Source organism: Rhinolophus sinicus, chromosome 3 (assembly GCF_057876585.1).
Source record: "Rhinolophus sinicus isolate RSI-liver-muscle chromosome 3, RSI-T2T, whole genome shotgun sequence".
NCBI classification, from domain to species: Eukaryota; Metazoa; Chordata; class Mammalia; order Chiroptera; family Rhinolophidae; genus Rhinolophus; species Rhinolophus sinicus.
Genome location: NC_142503.1, coordinates 4,607,286 through 4,626,767, shown reverse-complemented (window position 1 = coordinate 4,626,767; position 19,482 = coordinate 4,607,286). Strand labels below are relative to the sequence as shown.

The 19,482-nt window shown below is 43.4% G+C and overlaps 1 protein-coding gene across 1 annotated transcript in view; it reads right to left on the bottom strand.

Annotated features, from left to right (window-relative positions):
• The window catches only part of ADCY2 (adenylate cyclase 2), a 348,725-nt gene that overhangs the window by 314,402 nt on the left and 14,841 nt on the right, over positions 1–19,482 (bottom strand). The window contains exon 2 of the mRNA XM_074329098.2: positions 9,639–9,836. Coding sequence (XP_074185199.1) covers positions 9,639–9,836 — 198 coding nt within the window. The remainder of the gene's footprint in view (positions 1–9,638; positions 9,837–19,482) is intronic.

Below are 19,482 nucleotides of genomic sequence, written 5' to 3'. Positions count from 1 at the left end.
TAAACAGCAGAAAAGTGGGGCATCTCAAAATAACAATACTTCAGGCTGGCCCGCACTATTGCACCTCCTTAAAACCCACATTTTACCATTAAAAACAACAACAACAAATTAAAAACCCTCATCTCTGTTGTTAATTAGAATATTTTTTATATTAATTTTTATTCTCATGTGTGTGCTTCTTCATATTAACTCCAAAATGACCCCTGGGAAATCACCCTGGTGCACAAAAGCAGCCAGGCCTGGGCTTCTTGGGTACTTAGGGCCAGGCTGGATTTGTCTCCTTGCATTCACATGCTCCTAGGTTCTTTGCACAGTAAATACATTCTTTAATAGTATTCCAGGTGACTGCACGAAAGGAAAAGCAAACTAATTCTGTACCATTTCAAAGCGTAGGACAGGCCTTTATTTTCTTACATTTTCACCCACTTTCAATAAAAAAAAAAAAATGATGTTTGCACACTGATGTCCTATTTTTGTCAGAAACCACACACAGGCCCATCCTGAATGTCTGGCATCCTTTTGGTAATAAGACAAAGAGAGTCTCTTCTTTGGGAGCAAAATGTTAGCCTTTCAGTTTGGTAATTTAACAAATCTATGCAACAACTTCAGCATGGTCTCCCTGCCAAGACTGCAGTGAGGTTGTCAGAATGGAAGTGTTTACTGAACTCTACTCAGTGAGCTCTTAGTAGGAGGGGAGCAGAAAATGTGTCAAATGCAGATACGACACAGCCCTTGCATTCTCACTCAGCCAACCCAGCACCTCTGCATATAAGCGTCAGCCACTTTGGTGACTGCCCTCCTGTCCTGCCACCTCCCAAATGGAATTCCCATCTCAGAGGGAGGGTCCTAAGTCAGTCATTATCATCTGAGATGAAATGGATCTGTCTTGTTATAAAGCCATTAAATAAAGCAGCATCTAGAAGCGTAGCTTCACCAAGTAAACCAAACACGTCACAAAAAGTATCAGGCAAGAAAGACTTACTCAATGTCGCTAATGTAGGAACCCAACAGAAGTGTTTCTGTTACTTGGACAGCAAAGATAAACCAAGGTCTCTGATGCACAGACATTCATTCACACGTCTCCATTCGTGTACACGGCGATACGACGCTCAAGTTGTTTTCTCTTTCTATTCGTGAGTGGGGACTTATTTCAGTAGGATATTCACACACACGAATGTCTCTGATTCCTGACAGACACTGGTTTGGAAAAGCATCAAAACTTGTATGGCGTACGTGTAATTCCAAGGTGGGTCTGCCCTTTAAGTGAAGGTTGACATCAAGAGCATTTATCAAAACCTACGAAGCGGGGAATGGCTACTAGAACAACATGCCACAAGATGGAAGTGGCTTCCTGCCACAGCAGGGCACCCACTTAGGGAACAGCGTGCCTTCCTTCCTGTGAAATGACATCGCTCATGACTTGAATTGGGTCCCTCACAAAGATATGCTCAAGTCCTAACCTCAAGTTCTAAGACCTGTGAATGCGACCTTATTTTAAGGTCTTTGCAGAAGTCATCACTTTAAGATCAGAACATAGATGGATGTCCTTGTGAGAAGAGACACACAGATAAGAATGGCATGTGATGAGGGGGCAGAGTGACATGTCTACAATCCAAGGAGCACCAAGGATTAAGGGCGACCACCAGAAGCTGGAAGAGACAGGAAGGACCCTCCCCTGGAGCCTTCAGAGGAAGCGTGGTTCCACCTACACCTTGATTTCAGACTTCTGGCCCAAGCTGTGAGACATGATTTGGCAACCTCGATTAAGCCTCATTCCCTAAGATTTACCTGTCGGGAAGGACCCACGCTCTAGAGTCTTCTGGACGGGGAACATTGCTATGCTATGTATCTGTGCTGGGCATTTGGAGAAGAGGGAAGGAACCACCCTATACTACCACGGATTTATTTAAAAAATAGAAACTACCCATTTACTTGACTTAACAGAACAAGCACCTTATATATCCCTCTACTAATTTTGAGCTCAAATTCGCTCACGTGTGTTTAAACCAGTCAGAACAATAAGATAAAATATAGTGACAATACCACCCTCTTTGTCTCTCTACCACTGTGTCATTGGGAAAGTCAGAGAACAAACAAAGGGTGTTTCCGCTAATCAGTTCCAGCAAGAAGCAAGCAGACTGGCCTTCCATCCAAAACACAGACGCTGCCACTAAACAGCTGGAGCCAAAACTCTGCAATTTACCACCCGACTTCACTCAGTCTTTGGAACCATCAACAAAATATCATTTAACTTTTTTTTTTTCATCCGAGAGGCAGCTGTGTAGAACAAACATCTGCTGGGTTGGGGCCCTGGCAGCACCAGGTAGAAGGGACTTCAAGATGGGGCTGAATTAAAACACCACTGATGGGGAAGGTCCACATGCCTTCAAGGCTGAGAGGACAACTCACCTAACATGTTTTTCTTCTCCATCTTCCTTATTTCCCCAGGTGCAGACCAGTCTCCAAGGATGCCACCCCTCTGCCTACCTGTCCTGTCTCAGGGCCACACACTGTAAAGTCACTCCTTCTTGTCTGATCAAAACTGGCACCAGCACTAAGTCGTGCTTTGGCAATTTCATATGGTTCCACTCACTGAGGATTTAGGAACTGGTTCTTCAAAAGGCATCATTGAAAAGAAATAAAAGGCATCCAAATTGGGAAGGAGAAAGTAAAACTGTCATTATACGCAGATGACATGATACTATATGTAGAGAACCCCAAAGATGCCACCAAAAACTATTAGAACTGATAAATGAATTTAGTAAAGTAGCAGGATACAAAATTAATATTCAGAAATCAGTTGCATTTGTATACACCAATAATAAAACATCAGAAAGAGAAATTAAGAAAACAATCCCATTTACAATTGCTTCAAAAACAATAAAATACTTAGGAATAAATTTAACCAAGGAAGTAAGAGACTATACTAAGAAAATTATAAGACACTGAAGACAGAAATTAAAGAGGATACAAATAAATGGAAACATATACCATACTCATGGATAGGAAGAACTAATATATTAAAATGTCCATATTACCTAAGGCAATATATAGATTCAACGCAATCCCTATCAAATTACCAATGACATTTTTCACAGAACTAGAACATATAATCCTAAAATTTATATGGAACCATAAAAGACCCGAATAGCCACGGCAATCCTGAGGAAATAAGAACAAAGTGGGAGGTATCACGCTACCTGACATCAAATTGTACTACAAGGCTACAGTAATCAAAACAGCATGGTACTGGCATAAAAACAAACACAAATAGATCGATGGAACAGAATAGAGAGCCCAAAAATAAATCGATGGTCGTTTAATCTGTGACAATGGGAGCAAGAATTTATATTAGGGCAAAGACAGTCTATTTAATATATGATGCTGGGAAAACTGAACAGACATATGCAAAAAACATTAAGCTGGACCACCTCCTTATGCCATATACGAGAGTATACTCAAAATGGATTAAAGACTTAAATGTAAGATCTGAAACCATAAAACTCCTAGAAGAAAACATAGGATGTAAATTTGCAGGCATTACTCTTAGTAATATTTTTACTGATATATCTCCTTGGGCAAGGGAAGCAAAAGAAAAAATAAACATATGGGATTACATCAAACTAAAAAGTTTTTTTGTTTGTTTGTTTGTTGTTGTTGTGTGTTTTTTTACAGCAAAGGAAACTATCAATAAAACAAAAAGCATCCTAATGAATGGGAGAAGATATTTGCCAATGAAACATCTGATAAGGGGTTAACATCCAAAATTTATAAAAAAAAAAAAAAAAAAAACAAACTCATACAACTCAACACCAAAAAAACCCAAACAACCCAATTAAAAAATGGGCAGAGCACATGAATGACATTTCTCTGAAGAGGACATACAGATGGCCAACAGATGTATGAAAAAATGCTCAACCTCACTAATCATTAGAGAAATGCAAATAAAAACTACAGTGAGATAAGACCTCACTCCAGTCCGAATGGCTATTATCAATAAATCATCAAACAACAAGTGCTGGCAAGGATTTGGAGAAAAGGGAACCCTCGTTGGTGGGATTGCAGATTGGTGAAGCCACTATGGAACTCAGTATGGAGGTATCTCAAAAAATTGAAAATGGAACTACCTTATGACCCAGCAATTCCACTCCTAGGTATCTATCCAGAGAAATCCAAAACTCTAATGCAAAAAAAATTTATGCACCCCTATGTTTATTGCAGCACTATTCACAATAGCCAAGACATGGAAACAACTGAAATGCACATCGGTAGACGACTGGATATAGAAACTGTGGTACATTTATACAATGGAGTATCACTTGGCCATAAAGAAGAAGGAAATCTTACCATTTGCAACAATGTGGATGGACCTAGAGAACATTATGCTGAGTGAAATAAGTCAGACAGAGAAAGACAAATACCATATGATCTCACTTATATGTGGAATCTAAAGAACAGAATAAAAGGGCAAACTAAACAGAAACAGACTCAGAGATATAGAGAAAAAACCTGATGGTTGCTAGATGGTCGGGGTGTGGGGATGGGGGAGAAGGTAAAGGGATTAGAAGTACAAATTAGTAGCGACAATATTGCTACAGGGACATGAAAGACAGTTTGGGGAATAGAATTAATAATGTAAAGATTTTGTAGGTGTCAGATGGACACATGTCTTATTAGGGAGACCACTTCATGGACAGTGCAGATGCCTGACCACTGCAGTGTACACCTGAAGCTGAAGCTGAATAATACTGAAGGTCAACTATAATTATATATATATATGTATATGTATATGTATATGTATATATGTATATATGTGTATATATATGTATATATACATATATATATATATATATATATATATATATAGAGAGAGAGAGAGAGAGAGAGAGAGAGAGAGAGAGAGAGAATGAGTCACAGGATGTGGAGTACAGCATAGGAAACAGAGTCAATGGACTTGTTAACAGCTATATACGATGCCAGAGGGGTAGTAGATTGGGGGAGAGGGCTTATCACTTAGTGAGGGGTATAAATGTCTAACTATTACATGGTTTTGTACGCCTGAACCTAAAAGGAAGAAAAGGTATCACTGAAGGACTGTGTTGCATAGGACAGGGTTTCTCAGATGTGCTACCCTGAGATCTGGGGCGGGTCAATTGTTTGTGATGGGTGCTGCCCTGTGCCTTGTGAGATGCTGAGCATCATCTCTGGCTTCTTCCTATTAGGTGACAGTGGTAACCCCCCAATCCAGGTTGTGACAATCAAACATGTGTCCAGACATGGACAAATGTCCCCAGGGGGTGAAATCACCTCTTCTCACGACCAACGTACTTCATCACCCTGTGTCTTTGTTTCCACACTTGCAAAGCCTAAGTGTGTGCGTGCCCACCTCATGGAGCTGTGAGGGGGTGTTGAGGTTACGTAAGGAAAGCACTCAGAACAGGGCCACATGCAGGCCAGACGACACAAGTGCTGCCTGTTTATACTGTGTTCTATACCGGAGATGGTGATGGCTGAGACGTACACTCAAGCCATCTGTGCACAGAAGAATCCTCCTTACCTAAGAAAGGTCTGGCCTTTGCCCTGGGCTCCTGGCAAGTCATCCCTAGGCCCCTGGAATGCCCTGCCTGAGGGAGTGTTTTCTTTTGCCTGGGGTTTGCCAGCAGACAGTAAACATGTGATTTACGATGGGGACTCAGGGCCATGCAGTGTGAGTTCTGCCCACAGAGGGCTGGAGACTGCAGATATCAGGCCTCCAGGAGGCTAGGGACTGAAGGCCAGCCATGCAGCAGTGTGACTGAACTCTAGTGAAACTTCTGGGCACAGAGGGTCAGCTGAGTGTCGCCGGCAGGCAGTGCTCCGAGCATAGTGTCACATACCACTGCCCAGAGGTAGTGCAGCCCAAGTCCCCGTTTTGTAGTTTTACTAGACACTTCCTTTAGCTGACATTCATCTGTGTTCTCTCTTTGTAATAAACCATAACTGTGAGCATCATGGCTTTCAGCGAATTCTGTGCGTCCTTCTAGCAAGTTAGCAAACCTCAGGGTCGCCTTGGGAACCCCCAAACCGGCCACTGGTGTGAGCAGTGGTGTCTTGCACAGATGCTCCCCCGTCTGTGCAGCACGCTCACTCCTGCACCCCGTACAGCAAGGGTGTTAACTGAACCATCTTCTAGTGGGAAGCACTCTTGGGCACAATTCCTTAAGCACAGTGAACCTACTGTCACACTTCTAGAAGGTGAGTGCTCACGGAGAGATCTATATCTGTGGTGCCAATATTAAAAGTTGCCAGACTTTTATGCTAACAAGACAGAACCATTTCATTTTAAATCCGCATGCCTGTTGAGTGGGGCAGGTGTGGCCAAGCGGGTTGGGGAGGATTTCAAGTTCCTCTGGAAGAATAGGGCCCAAAGTGTCCGTCTTCTGGCAAGGGGTGTGGGCAGGCCCACAGCATGAGGCAGACACCCTGCCCATGCCCCCAACTTAGGAAGAGTGACCAAAAATAGCTGCACCCTGCCTGGCTGTGGCCTTTCCTGAGCATCAGGCAGACACAGCTGTGTCCCTGAAACTTGCCAAGGACATAAGCTGGACTGGCCACCCTACCTGCAATGTCAACAGGGCTGAGATCTCCTCATAAGCTAGTTCTGCCCGGTGCCCTGGTAGCATGAGGAAGGCAGTTGTGACATGGGTGGGAGAGAAGAGGTGGGCAAATCCCACTCAACGTGAGCTTGGCCACAGCAATATCAAAGCACCCAGGAGTAACTAACACTGAGAGAGTTAGCCAACAAACCCCACCTGCGACAAACCAGTCTTGAAACAACTATGAGATAAGCACATTTAAGATGCTTAAAAGCATGTGGGTAACATCAATAAAGACCAAAATGTACATCATAAAACCAAACGATAGGCAAACACAGAGCAAGTGCACACACAAAAAATCCAAAAACAAAAAATGTGGAGAAGAAAAAATGCAGCTATCCATTGATGGAGACACTGTGTGAGTAGCTGTGGGAGGCTGATGCTAGGGGAGCACTCCCGGAGGTGCGAAGACACGCATGGAAAGACAGTCTCATCCCTGCCCACGAGAGTCTATTCTTGCGGGGAGACCGTCCATAAACAAAGCGAGGGATATGTAATATGATTTGCGGTACTATAATTCATTATCAGTTCCACGGGGAAATGGAGGCAGGGTGAGGGGTGTCGCCTGATGGGGTGGCACTGGGAGGTCGGAGAAGGCTGCTCTGAGAGGGGGTTCCATGAGGTTAATGAAAGGAGCACAGGAGTCAACAAGCTGTGGAAGAACATTCCAGACAGATGGGAGGTCCTTAGACTGACTGGTTCTATTAAAATAATAGTAACAATCAAACAAACATTATATTACTGGTGAAATTACTGATGTCCCAGTTAAGATGGAAACAGGTCCAATGCCACTGTCACTCTGAATGGACATTGCATGGAGAGTCCTGGCTAACACAGACAACGCAGCACCTGAGAGGAGAGTGAGTAAGGATTTGAAAGGGAGAGAAATGTTCATTATCTGGAGATGGTAATACTGTCTTTATAAATAAACTGAGACCCTCAGATAAACCAATAGAGCTAAGAACAGTCACCAAAACAGCTGCAGACAGTTCAACATCAAAAAGCAACAGTATCTTTATGCATAGACGTTAAATAGAAAAGGCAATTTAAAAAAAAAAAAAAAGAAAAGAACCCTTTTAGGAAACAGAAACACATTTTTAGGTACCTCAGAACAAGTCTAAGGAACATTACTACTGATTTCATGAAAAAAAATAAATAATCTATGGAGGACAGACTCGTAAAAGAAAACCAGAATTACTGGAGAGACATGCCATGTCATTCTACAGAAAGACAATCCCAAAAAAGGGCAAATCTCGGGGATTTTTTTATAGTATCCTTCTATTATTCCCTAGTTGTTAAATACCTTTCAAAGCAAAAACTAGGAAACGCCACATGATTTATTTAAATCCAGATCCCAACTGAGTGCGCACTGAACATGACAGGCAGATTCTGTAATTCATGTGGAAAGTGAGCTAAGGAAATTCTGAACAACGGGAAAACAAAAGATAAAGGAGGGGGTGCTTGCTCTTCCAGATAGTAAGGCTCCTTCGGAAGCTAGGTGCTTAAAGAAAGTGGCACTGGTGCAAGGAGGGGCCGGGGGCCCAGGCCACAGGTCAGGAAACATGTGCTGTTGACCGGTCTCCTCCTGCTGTGCGGTGTGCGCAGGAAGGCGAAGGCGGGAGGGGCTGTGGGCCACGAGCACCAGGAAAGGCGCTGGGTGAGGGCGGGGAGCAGGCACATGACCAAGAGAGGCAGAGCTGGGGTGCAGGCTGAGCAGACCCGAGCACGGCGTGTGTGTCCAGCCCCCCAAAGGGCCTGAAGGCAAGCATGACAAGGAGACAGCCAGCGCCCCTGGAGCCTCTCCAGGGAGCGGCAAGAGAGGAAAGCTGGTGCCACCAATTCTTCACTACGACAGTGTCCTTTGGAGCCAGAGCAACCAACCTGAGTTCTCTCACTGCAGTCCTCTCCCTTTGCAGCAGAAACTGAGGCCCAAACATGATGATGGCTTGGCTGAGCTCATGGGGTGACTTACTGACAGAACCCACCAGAAACCTCAACTTTCAGCTCAACTAGGGCTCTCTCCGAGTAACGCACACCAGGAATGCTCCATCCCTTGCCCAGGTACTTGGACCCTTTTGTCTATTCCCACCTCGAATCTCCCTTCTCCCTTGGCCTCTACAGCAACTCTCCCTCAGGGTCCTCTGCTCCCAAGGATGGCTCCTCCTTTACCCACTCCTGGCTCCTGTTCCTCTCCCACTCTGGCTCCTGGGTCCCTAGCAACTCTGTGACGTCCCTCTCAGTGCTGAATTCACTCTCCCTGCATGGCTGCAGAGCCCCAAGCCTTCAATTATGAGCTTAAAGCTGGTAACTTGCACACCCCTATCTGCAAGCGGGACCTGCCTGAGTCCTGGACAAACACCGTGCAGTCCGGAGGTCAGCGGGATATAGCCAGGTGGCAACAGCGTAATGGGGACATCCATTCTTTAGACTGCACTCTCTGAAAGACCTACCATCCTCCAGATGGAGCCACTTTTTCAGCCAAGAGCCTCACCAGGTTCCACATGAAGAGCTGGGGGGTTTCCCAACAGGTATGGAAGTGAACCTATCGCTATAACATATCATGTTCATACCAAATCAGTGTCACGAAATTCTTTAAGGAGGAAGGTCCAGTGACTGAGAAAGGGTTCAAGGGCAACTACCAGTCTTTGAGGATTCGAAGCACGAGGTCAGGCTCCCATCCCAGAGGAATTCTGGAATAACAGGAAACTCAGGGGCCAGGAGAAGATGGATCTACTGAAATGTGGTGTGAGGTGTAAACTCAGACTTAGCCATCTAAAATCAGTGACAAGTGAGACCCAGGCGTGTGCCCTGGCTGCCGGCAGGACCAAGCGTCCTGGGCATCATGTGACTTCAGATAGAAGGTCGCCGCTAAGACAACTTTTCCAAAAGACCTGTTTCTCAGTGAAAGGTCTCCCAGCTACAGTTTACGGCCCAGTTCACAGAATTAAGGACGTCACAAAGCAGAGCAGCTGAAGAAGAGATAAACCCAGGTTCACACCTTACCTGGTCCCAGGGAGAGACGGTGCCTCCGAAACACATGAACAAGTAGGCCATGGCCACGAGACAGAGCCATATCACCGCCGAGAAGAGGCGCAGCAGCCTTTTGAACACAGACTCGATGCAGACGAGGATGAATATCGCAAAGAAAATTGCCAGGGCGGTGGGAACTGTTATTAAAAACGCCACGTGGTCTTCAACTTCCTAAGAGAAAAAAATATCGCAAAGGTACAGTTCAGAAACAGCATGGCAGCGATGATTTAAGTTATCAAACTGTGATCGACATTCAGCAGTGTCAAAATATATTGAGTTTTAAAAGTTATTTCAGAAGCAAAACAGTTTAAACTTCTGAAAATGTAATTTTCCTATGAAACAGCCATGCTTTCCCATATAAATATCCAAATGTTAGACACCTAAGTTATGCAAAACAGCTATGCCATCAAATTTAAATTTTCCCTGGAAAATGGAGAAATGGATTTTATTCAAAAGTGAACGCAAAACCACATAATATCAGGTTAAAATAAGACAACCAACTTAACTTCACTGTCTGCATTACAGGGTAAGACATGCCCTGGCCGTAGAAAACCAAGGCTTCCAAGTGGTTTGAAATGTTTTATTTTTAAAAAATCTAAAACCTATCGCAGTCTCCAAAGTGATGAGCTCTTATTTCAATGCATGGCAATTACTGTTTCAACGGGATCACAGGTTAATAGAGAAGGGACAGAAAGTACTAATTATAGAAGATAAGAGAGTGGGAAATACTTGGAAGAACAGCCATTTTTCTGGTTTCCTTCCCCACCTCTCTTGAGCTCCAGTAGCAAAGAGCAGATAGGGGTTTATTACTAGCCTCTTACTGACGCATGTTTTTAAAATCCACATTTGCACACTAATGCTCATTTTCTGTGTACAAGGTATAATAAACAAAATACAGTGAATGTTTAAATTTAAAAAAAATATATTACAACAAAAGACACATTGCCATTAACTCTCCTGAAAATACTCCTCCCTCGCTTCGAACACATTTATCCCATCCTCTTGCCACTTTCTAAAGCAGTTCTGGAAGTCCTCTTTCATGAGTGTCTTTAGTTTGCACTGTTGTGGCTGCCTCAATGTCCTGAATCATTTTGACTTTGGGGAAGAGCCAGAAGTCTCATGGTGCCAGATTCATTGAATAAGGTGGATGAAGACACACCATAATGTTTTTATTTGACAGAAATTGCCATATACCAGAAGCAATGTGTGACACGGAGCCTTTCTCTTGTGATCACAAAATATGGTGACTGCTGCTACCGAGTGCCAGCCAACGGAAAGGCAGGGATCTTCAATATGGGAAACGGCTGTTGAAACTTAATCACAGTGTGTGACAAGTTTCAACTTGTTTGGTGCAGTCTGGTGTGAGCTACAGTTAAGAGAAGGTCTGTTTCAAAGTGTGCCATAAATCATCATCCATCATGACAGCGCTCCGTGTCACATGTCGTTTCTGGTATGGCAATTTCTGTCAATTAAAAATATCATGGTGTGTCCTCATCTACTTTATTCACCAGATCTGGCACTGTGTGACTTCTGGCTCTTCCCCAAAGTCAAAGTGACCATGAAAGGTAAATGTTTGAATCAATTCAGGACATCGAGGCAGCCACAACAGCTCAACTAAAGACACTCATGAAAGAGGACTTCCAGAACTGCTTCAGAAAGTGGCAAGAACGATGGGATAAGTGTGTTTGAAATGAGAGGGAGTATTTTGAGGGGGATTAATGGCAATGTGTCTTTTACTGTAATTTTTTTTTATTTAAACATTCACCGTATTCTTTGATCACACGTTGTATCTCTTTCTAACCATCACCCCCAAAAGGCACACTACTTCAATTCCACACAATTCAGCACAATGTAAGAGACATCATGCTTCCTTTGATGATACAAGCATGGGTTTAGGCTTTAGCTTCTGTGAAACATTATGCTGGAACCTGACTGTGAAGAGCACGCACTGCCAGATGAAACGCAGTTTGAGGTCTTCAATCCTCACCCAACATGTTCAGTTCCTGAAACACCCAAAGGAGTTTCAATAAAAAAACAAAACAAAAAAATCCTTCTGCCCGAGGCCCTGAGAACTTCCTCTGAGGTTTTAGAATATTAGTAGTTACAGTAAAAGCTGGGACTTATGTAGTGGCTCCGTCTAACACTGGACGGAGCCTGGTGAACCCCTCCGCTTTCCTGGTTGCCACCAGGTTCACTCGCCACATGAGCAGTTATAACTTCACACTGGAGATGGCCCCATCCAGACATCAAACCACTGACCACAGATATCAAACCACCCCCAGTGCAAGTCAACATGGACAGGGAAAAAAGGGACCCAGGCTCACCCTGATGACTCCACCTCTCTTTCTCTCTCTGTTATATGGGTGTTAAGTCACACTTGGGGAAATGAAGACAGAAACAACCCTAGGAAATACCAATAGATGCATTTTTGGGCTAAGCGCTCTTACATGTTTTAACCTCTTTAATACTCACGACAGCCCTATGAGGGGGCACTGGTGTTAGCAACACTCTACAGGGGATTAAACTGGAACACCAAGAATGAAAATGAGTTGCCATGGGGTGACCGAACCAGTGAGGGACAGAGTACCGGGGCTCCAGCCCAGGGATCTAGGGTCTGCATTCCGCCCTCCGGTTGTGCAGATGATGGGCTACACCAAGTGGCGCCAGCCCTTGAGTCACCAAACGAACGTATGTTTCCAGAACTGGCAAAAGACAAGAGGATCAGATGTGATGTTCTTATGCTCTCCCTCCATGGCTATTTTTGCCCATGACTAAGTGCCTACGTTGTATTCTTACCCTCAGACACATGTGACAATCGTTGCAAAAGGGTATCAGCTCTCCACCAGGCTGCCAGGGCTCCCCAGCACTCAGACACCCCGCGTCAACGTAAGCATGGACACGACAGCATGTCCGCTGGGCAAATGGGATTTGAGATTAGGATTGCTGCACACAGGGAGCCACAGAAACTGACTTTATTTTGCATCTCCCAAATTAAACTTAACTGAGCTGTGGACAGGAAGCTAAGGGATCACCAGGACAACTGTTCTCCCAGTGTGACTTTTCATTTATTTCATTAACTCCGTAGGGGAGAAACAACTGTTGACTTTATTGCCTCTTATTTCAGCAGAAAGACGAAAATATACATAAAGTGAAAATTAGGAGCTAAAGGGACAGAAAGATTGTGATGGAGTACCTCCAGGAAGTGGAGGACAAACTGGGCTACCTGGAGGCACTTTTCCTGCACTTCCTTGTAAAAGAGCTAACTGTGGACAAGGGCCCAGGTGATCACCGTGCTGGGGACACGGCTAAGATGTCACGCTGTGCGAGGCTTGAAACATGCCAGTCTCCACCTCACTTTTCGTCTTTTAAATATCAGGGTCTTCATCACTGAGAAGTGACTTGTCTGGGCCTCAAGGTGACTTTTCCACTAGGCACAGGGGATACAGGACCTGGGGTCCCCTAATAAACCAGAAGGAAAAAAAACCCACAAGCTTTTAGGGTCAAAAATTACATAACTCTTCATGCCAACACACTTGTAAACTATAACTGTGAATATATATTTTAGGGAGGAAGGGGCATAGGAACGCCCCTCAATCATAATGTGATCCTGGGGGGGCTGGTGGCCTAACCCTGCTCACCAGATTCCAACGTTACCAGGTCTTTTCCACACATCAGCGGAGGATGTTCAAGCAGTGTCCCCCACCTCAGTGGGGGAGCAGATTCCCCGATGGCCAATGGCGGGAGATGGTCAGCTGCTGCTCATGAGGCCTCTGACCCGACCCCCTGGAAAACTGGAGCCCACTGAAGGATAGGGGCTCTTCTAGAAAGAGAACAGCCATCAATTATTTCCGCACTTCCCTTTGAACTATAATTCCAAGCAAGTTTTAATATAGATTTCTCCACAAAATAGAATCTTTTATAAGAGTGTCAAGGAAAAACAGTAGAGTATTCATTAAAGAATGTATAAGCTTATAAACTACATTCTTTCCTAGTCTCGCTGTTGGCATCATGCGTTCTTCTTAAGGCAAAGAAAACTGAATAAAGGAATGCCCTGAGACCGTGTGTGCCACGGTCCCCCTCCCTCCCCGTGGACGGGAAGATGAATGAAGCCACAAGACACACCCCGTGGCTGTTTTCTTCTGGAGCTGGTTGAGTTTTCAAAATTCAGAGTATAAAACAAACAGAGTAGCTGAAAATAAAGCAACCTAAAACATTAAAAACATTGTTAATCTAAATTAAATATGTTTATGCACCCCAACCCTTTCTCCCTTCATGCAAAAAATATGACATAATGCAAACTAAATGAAATGTACTAAATTGCCTTTATTAGTACTAAAATGTACTCAAAGGCCTTTAAATATGCCTTGTAAAAGGTAAGAAGAAAATACCATATAACACAAACTAAATGAAGCACACTAAAACGCCTTTGAGAGGGAGATGCTGGGCATGGTCTCATCCAGTGTTATGGTAATGGGTTCCTATCACTCTCTTCCAACACCATTCTTTCATTTTCAATGCATTTGCTGGTGATTTTGGATGGCTTCTAATTGCTACACCTATTAAATACCCATCTCTTTTATTTATTATGTGACAGCTCCTTTGTTTCTTAGAGGCTTTTTCATGGAGCAACAGATTGTCTGTAGTTTCCTTCGTTTCCACATGCATTTCTTTTATTTTTCATTAAACAGTACTATTTTTCACTTAGACAGTAAGGGCCAATCTAATGTAAAACACTGCTTTTCTATAAAAAATATTTTAGTGACGTGTGTTGAAGTCCCAGAGACTGCAGGTAGAAACTGTTTCTGTCAGTTCCTTCTGCGTGAGTCGGGGTGAGCTCTGGGCCCCCCTAAGCCTGGGTCTTAGTGTGAACAGCAGTAGGGACACGGCGTGGTCGGAGGGTATTTGTGCCTGACAGGCGCCCCACAATAAGAGAGACTGTTATTGTGAGGACCAGCACGTCCTTTTTCCCTTCAAATCTCAGTACTTTCTCGCCAAGGCTAGCCTGACTATTCATTATTGAAATGATGCCCATTTTGCGTTCTAAATGATAATTTACTTTATTACCACACATTATTTGAAAGGGTTGCCATTGGACAAAAAGAAATCAGCCTTTAGCTATGATATATATTTGAGTGCAGGTGTATGCATGCAGCTATATATTTTCATTCACACATAATATACGTGTGTGTGATATAATAGAAAATGCATGTTTTACTCTTTTCCACATATATAGTGATACTTTATTTACAATGAGGTGTGAAAAGAGTAAATAAAAATTGATTAAAAATTTCTCTAAAACTGCGATGAAATAAAGAAGATCTCAATAAATGGAGAGCTAGTCCGTGCACATGATAGGAAGACAATATTGTCAAGATGTCAGTTCTTCCCAAATTAATTTATGGATTCAGTGCAATCCCAATAAAAATCCCAGGAGGTTAATTTGTAGCTAGCAACACACTGATTCTCTACGGAGAGGCAAAAAGACCCAGGATAGCCAACCCAATGTTGAAGGAGAAGAAAAAACCTGGAGGACTGACACTTCCTGACTCCAAGACTCACTGTAAAGCTACAGTAATCAAGACGGGATGGTATTGGAAAAATAGACAAGTAGATCAATGGAAGAGAACAGACCCACACAAATGGAGTTAACTGATCTTTGATAAAGGAAAAAAGACAACTCAATGGAAAAAGGATAGTATTTTCAACAAAAGATCTTAGATAAACTAAATAGCTATCCGCATGCCAAAAGAACCCCAAAAGTACATTTAGGCAAATACTTTAAAACGTTCACAAAAATTAACTCAAAATGGACCATAGATCTAAATGTAAAATGCAAAACTAATTCTGAAAAACTGAAAGCCTTCTCATACTTAAACTTTAGTCAATTTGTCATGCTGAACAATCCACAACATAGAAATATTTTTGAAATAAACACGTAAATTATAGGTATGTGAAAGATGAACCACTTTCCAACTGCTTAAAAGATGTATCAGCCACTGCTTGTAATTATGCAAGTAACGTGTTACATAAACACAAATTGTGGCCTAGGCTCTGGCCATATTTACTTATTCTCAGCTCCTATCACACAAGCCAGCACTCTCACTCACATATTAAGATTATGGATAAAGACACAAAGTATTTTACATGGGAAATGGTTCCACATCAGGTATCATACTTTAAAGGACTTCTCTTTCTATAAGAACTGGACCCCAAATACAAAATGTTCCTGGAGGCACTTCTAGTTTCACAAAACGAAGACAAGGTCTCCAACTTTTCCCCCTCTCCTCCCCTCAACCTTCTGTCCCGACCCTACAACCCCCACAAAGAAAATGAGTGCACAAAGGCATGGAGCTAAGGGCTGCTGGGAAGAGCAAGAGCCACCCATGCATTGTAAGCAACAAGGGGTGCCAGAGATGCCTGGAGGCTGAGAAGCCTGGCAGGATGCAGAAGCACAAAACATGGACCATGGTGAAAGGGACCCAAAGCAGACATTGACTGGGGCACATCCCAGCTATCTTGGAAACAGGAGCAAACTAGTCTTTGGAAAAACTTACTCACGTAGAATGTCAATATTCCTACCAATGACAATCAAACAACCTCTTACAATAAAAATCACCAGAATGAGCAGAGTCACTAAGAACAAGGGTCCAAAACAAGTAATACAGTGGTACCTCGGTTTTCGAATGTAAGCTCTTCTGGAAGACCATTTGAATTCTGAAACATTTGAAAACAGCCGACAGCTAGGCCTCAGGATCTTGCACTCAGCAGAAGCTGCGTGACATATTTGACTTCCGAGGCGTGTTTGAAAACCGAAGCATTTACTTCTGGATTTATGGCGTTCGTAAACTGAAATGTTCGTCAACGAAGATGTTCGAAAACCGTGGTACTACTGTAAATGGCTTAGATTTCCAAGGATAACAGATGTCAAAATTGACAGCCAGAGAATACAGAATAGCTGCATGTGACATGTTGAAAGGAATGAAGGCAGCAATTTCAAGGATAACAATACTACAGGAGTCACTAAGGTACAGAGAAAATGGAACTTGAAAATGACAAATATAATCACGTAAATAAAAGCTAAACAATTGGGTTTTTTTTAAAAAAAGAAAGACACAGTTTTTTAAAAATTAGTGAAGTGAAAGATAAACCAAAGAATTTAAATACAATGCAATAAAAATGTAAGGAGATAAAAATTATAAGAAAGCCTAAGACATGGAAAATAGAATAAAAAGAATAAGAAGGTATAACATATCTGATTAGAGTTCCTGAATTACAAAAAGAAGACACTTGAAATTTCATATCAAGACAGATCAGTTGGGAATTGTCCAGCACTAACAAAAACCAATATTCTACAACTCCACAATGCCAGTTAAACAAAAATAAATCAAACATATTTACATGATGATAAAAATGCAAAATGTTAATAGATGAAGAGAACATCTTAAGAGTGGCCAAAGAAAACGGAAGGATCATCCAAAGAACAACAACTAACATGAGAGCAGAAATTTCAACAGCAAGACAGTAATGGCAAATTATTGAGCACAAAATAACAGTCAACCTTGTATAGCTAAAAAATCAGGTGTTTTTTGTTTTTTTATAAGAGCAAAAATACAAACATTTACATATAAATAATTTTTTAAAGTAGGAATTTACCACTGAGAAACCCTTTCTAGCTCTGATCAAGATGGCAAAGTAAATGCTGTGCTCACCTCCTCCCACGACCACAATCAAAATTACAACTAAATTATAGAACAATCAACCTGAAGAACCATCAGAAGACTAGCTGAACACAAGTCCTATAACTATGGATATACAGAAGAAGCCATGCAGAGACTAACGGGAGAGGCAGAGACTATAATAAGCAGGTCTCACACCCACAAGTGGCAGTTGAGAATCTGGAGGGAATAGTTCAACTGCAGAGTTCCTCCCTGAGAAGCGAGGGACCCCAACCCCACACCAGGTTCCCCAGCCCAGGATTCCAGCGCCAGGCAGAGAAGCCCCATAACATCTTGCTGTGAAAATCAGCATGGATTGCGTCTGTCTGGGTGAGATGGAAGGCTGCAGGAAACCCATGCATCCTCTTAAAGGGCCCACACAGACTCAGGCACTTGCAGGTACTCACACCTGAGTCTCTGGTGGAGGGACAATGGCTCAGGAGGCACCAGAGACATACAGGAAGAAACTGAGTTGTGTGGCTTAGGAAGAGGGCTGGAGGGACAGCCGCCACTGTGCCCGTGTTGCGCCTGCCTCCTATGTAGCTGGCAGGCAGACACCGTTTTTCTTGTGTTGAGCCCTCCTTACATGGCCAAATCTGAAACTGCATTGGCCTGGTAAGCTTCATGCGCTCCACCCTGGTACCTCCCTGGGACCTGGCTCCAACCAATTCATGCCCTGCCAGAGGCTCTTTCGGGGACAGGCAGCCAGCCTAGGCTCATACTGTAGTTTTTCTTAAAAAGCTCTCAAAGGTCCACTGGCTCCAGACAGGTGGCTTCTAGCCTCTATGTGCCCTGTGCTTTTATGCTGAGTGGCCCCTGGCTCAGCACTGGCACCAAACCTGAATCTGCATTAAGGTGGTGAACACCACTCGCCCTACCCTGGTGATTCCCTAAAACCGCTCCTCAACCAACTCCCATATTTCCCTAGGCTCTTTTACTGGCTAAACCTTATAGGCAGGCAGCAGCAGGCCTCTGGGTGTCCTGTGCCTTTGATGAACTGTCCCAGGCCTGGTACTGGTGGCAGCCTGTCTTGGTCCAACAATGGCAGTTATCAAACACAGATCACTTTGTAGCTCCAGGCCCAGGCCAATCAGAGGCAGTAGTTGACCTTCAGAGCCCCTCTGAAGATGCCCCAGAAGCAACGTACCCAGTGGCCAGTTCAGACCACAACAGAGCATCACCCAATTAGCCCCAAAAGTGCCAAACCCAAACAGTGGTCTGAATAGGCACTAGAGCCCACTGGGGTGAATCCTACTCCATGGATTAGACCCTGCAGAGCAGCTCGTATGCTGTGGTCATGGCCAATCCTCACATCCAGTCAGCCTGTGGGTCAATCCCACTCAATGATGTGTCAACAGCAATCAGCACTCAACTACAACAGGAGGGCACACACAACCCACACAAAGGACACTCCTGGAGTACCAGGCTCAGGTGACCAGGGAGAGTGTGCCTCTGGGCCCCATAGGACACCTATTACATAAGGCCACTCTACCACGACCAGGAGACATAACAACTCTACCTAACAGAGACAAACCCAGGGAGAAAACCAAAATGAGGAGACAAAGAAACATGTCCCAAATGAAAGGACAGAACAAAACTCCAGAAAAATGACTAAACAAAATGGAGACAAGTAATCTACCAGATGCAGAGTTATAACGCTGGTTATAAGGCTGCTCAACGATCTCAGTGAGAATTTCAACAGAGAGATAGAAAACATAAAAATGGAGATAGACAACAAAAAGCACCTGTCAGAAATGAAGAACACAATAACTGAAATGAAGAATATATTAGAGGGAATCAACAGTGCATTAGATGAAGCGGAGAAGTGAATCAGCAATTTGGAAGACAAGGTAGCAGAAAACACCCAATCAGAACAACAAAAAGAAAAAAGAATCCAAAAAGTGAGGACAGTTTAAGAGGCCTCTGGGAAAACATCAAGCATACCAACATTCGCATCATATGGGGTACTAGAAGGAGAAGAGAGAGAAAGGAATTGAAAACCTATTTGAAGAAATAATGATGGAAAACTTCCCAATCTGGTAAAGGAAATAAACATGCAGCCCAGGAAACACAAGATGTTCCAAACAGGCCCACACCAAGAT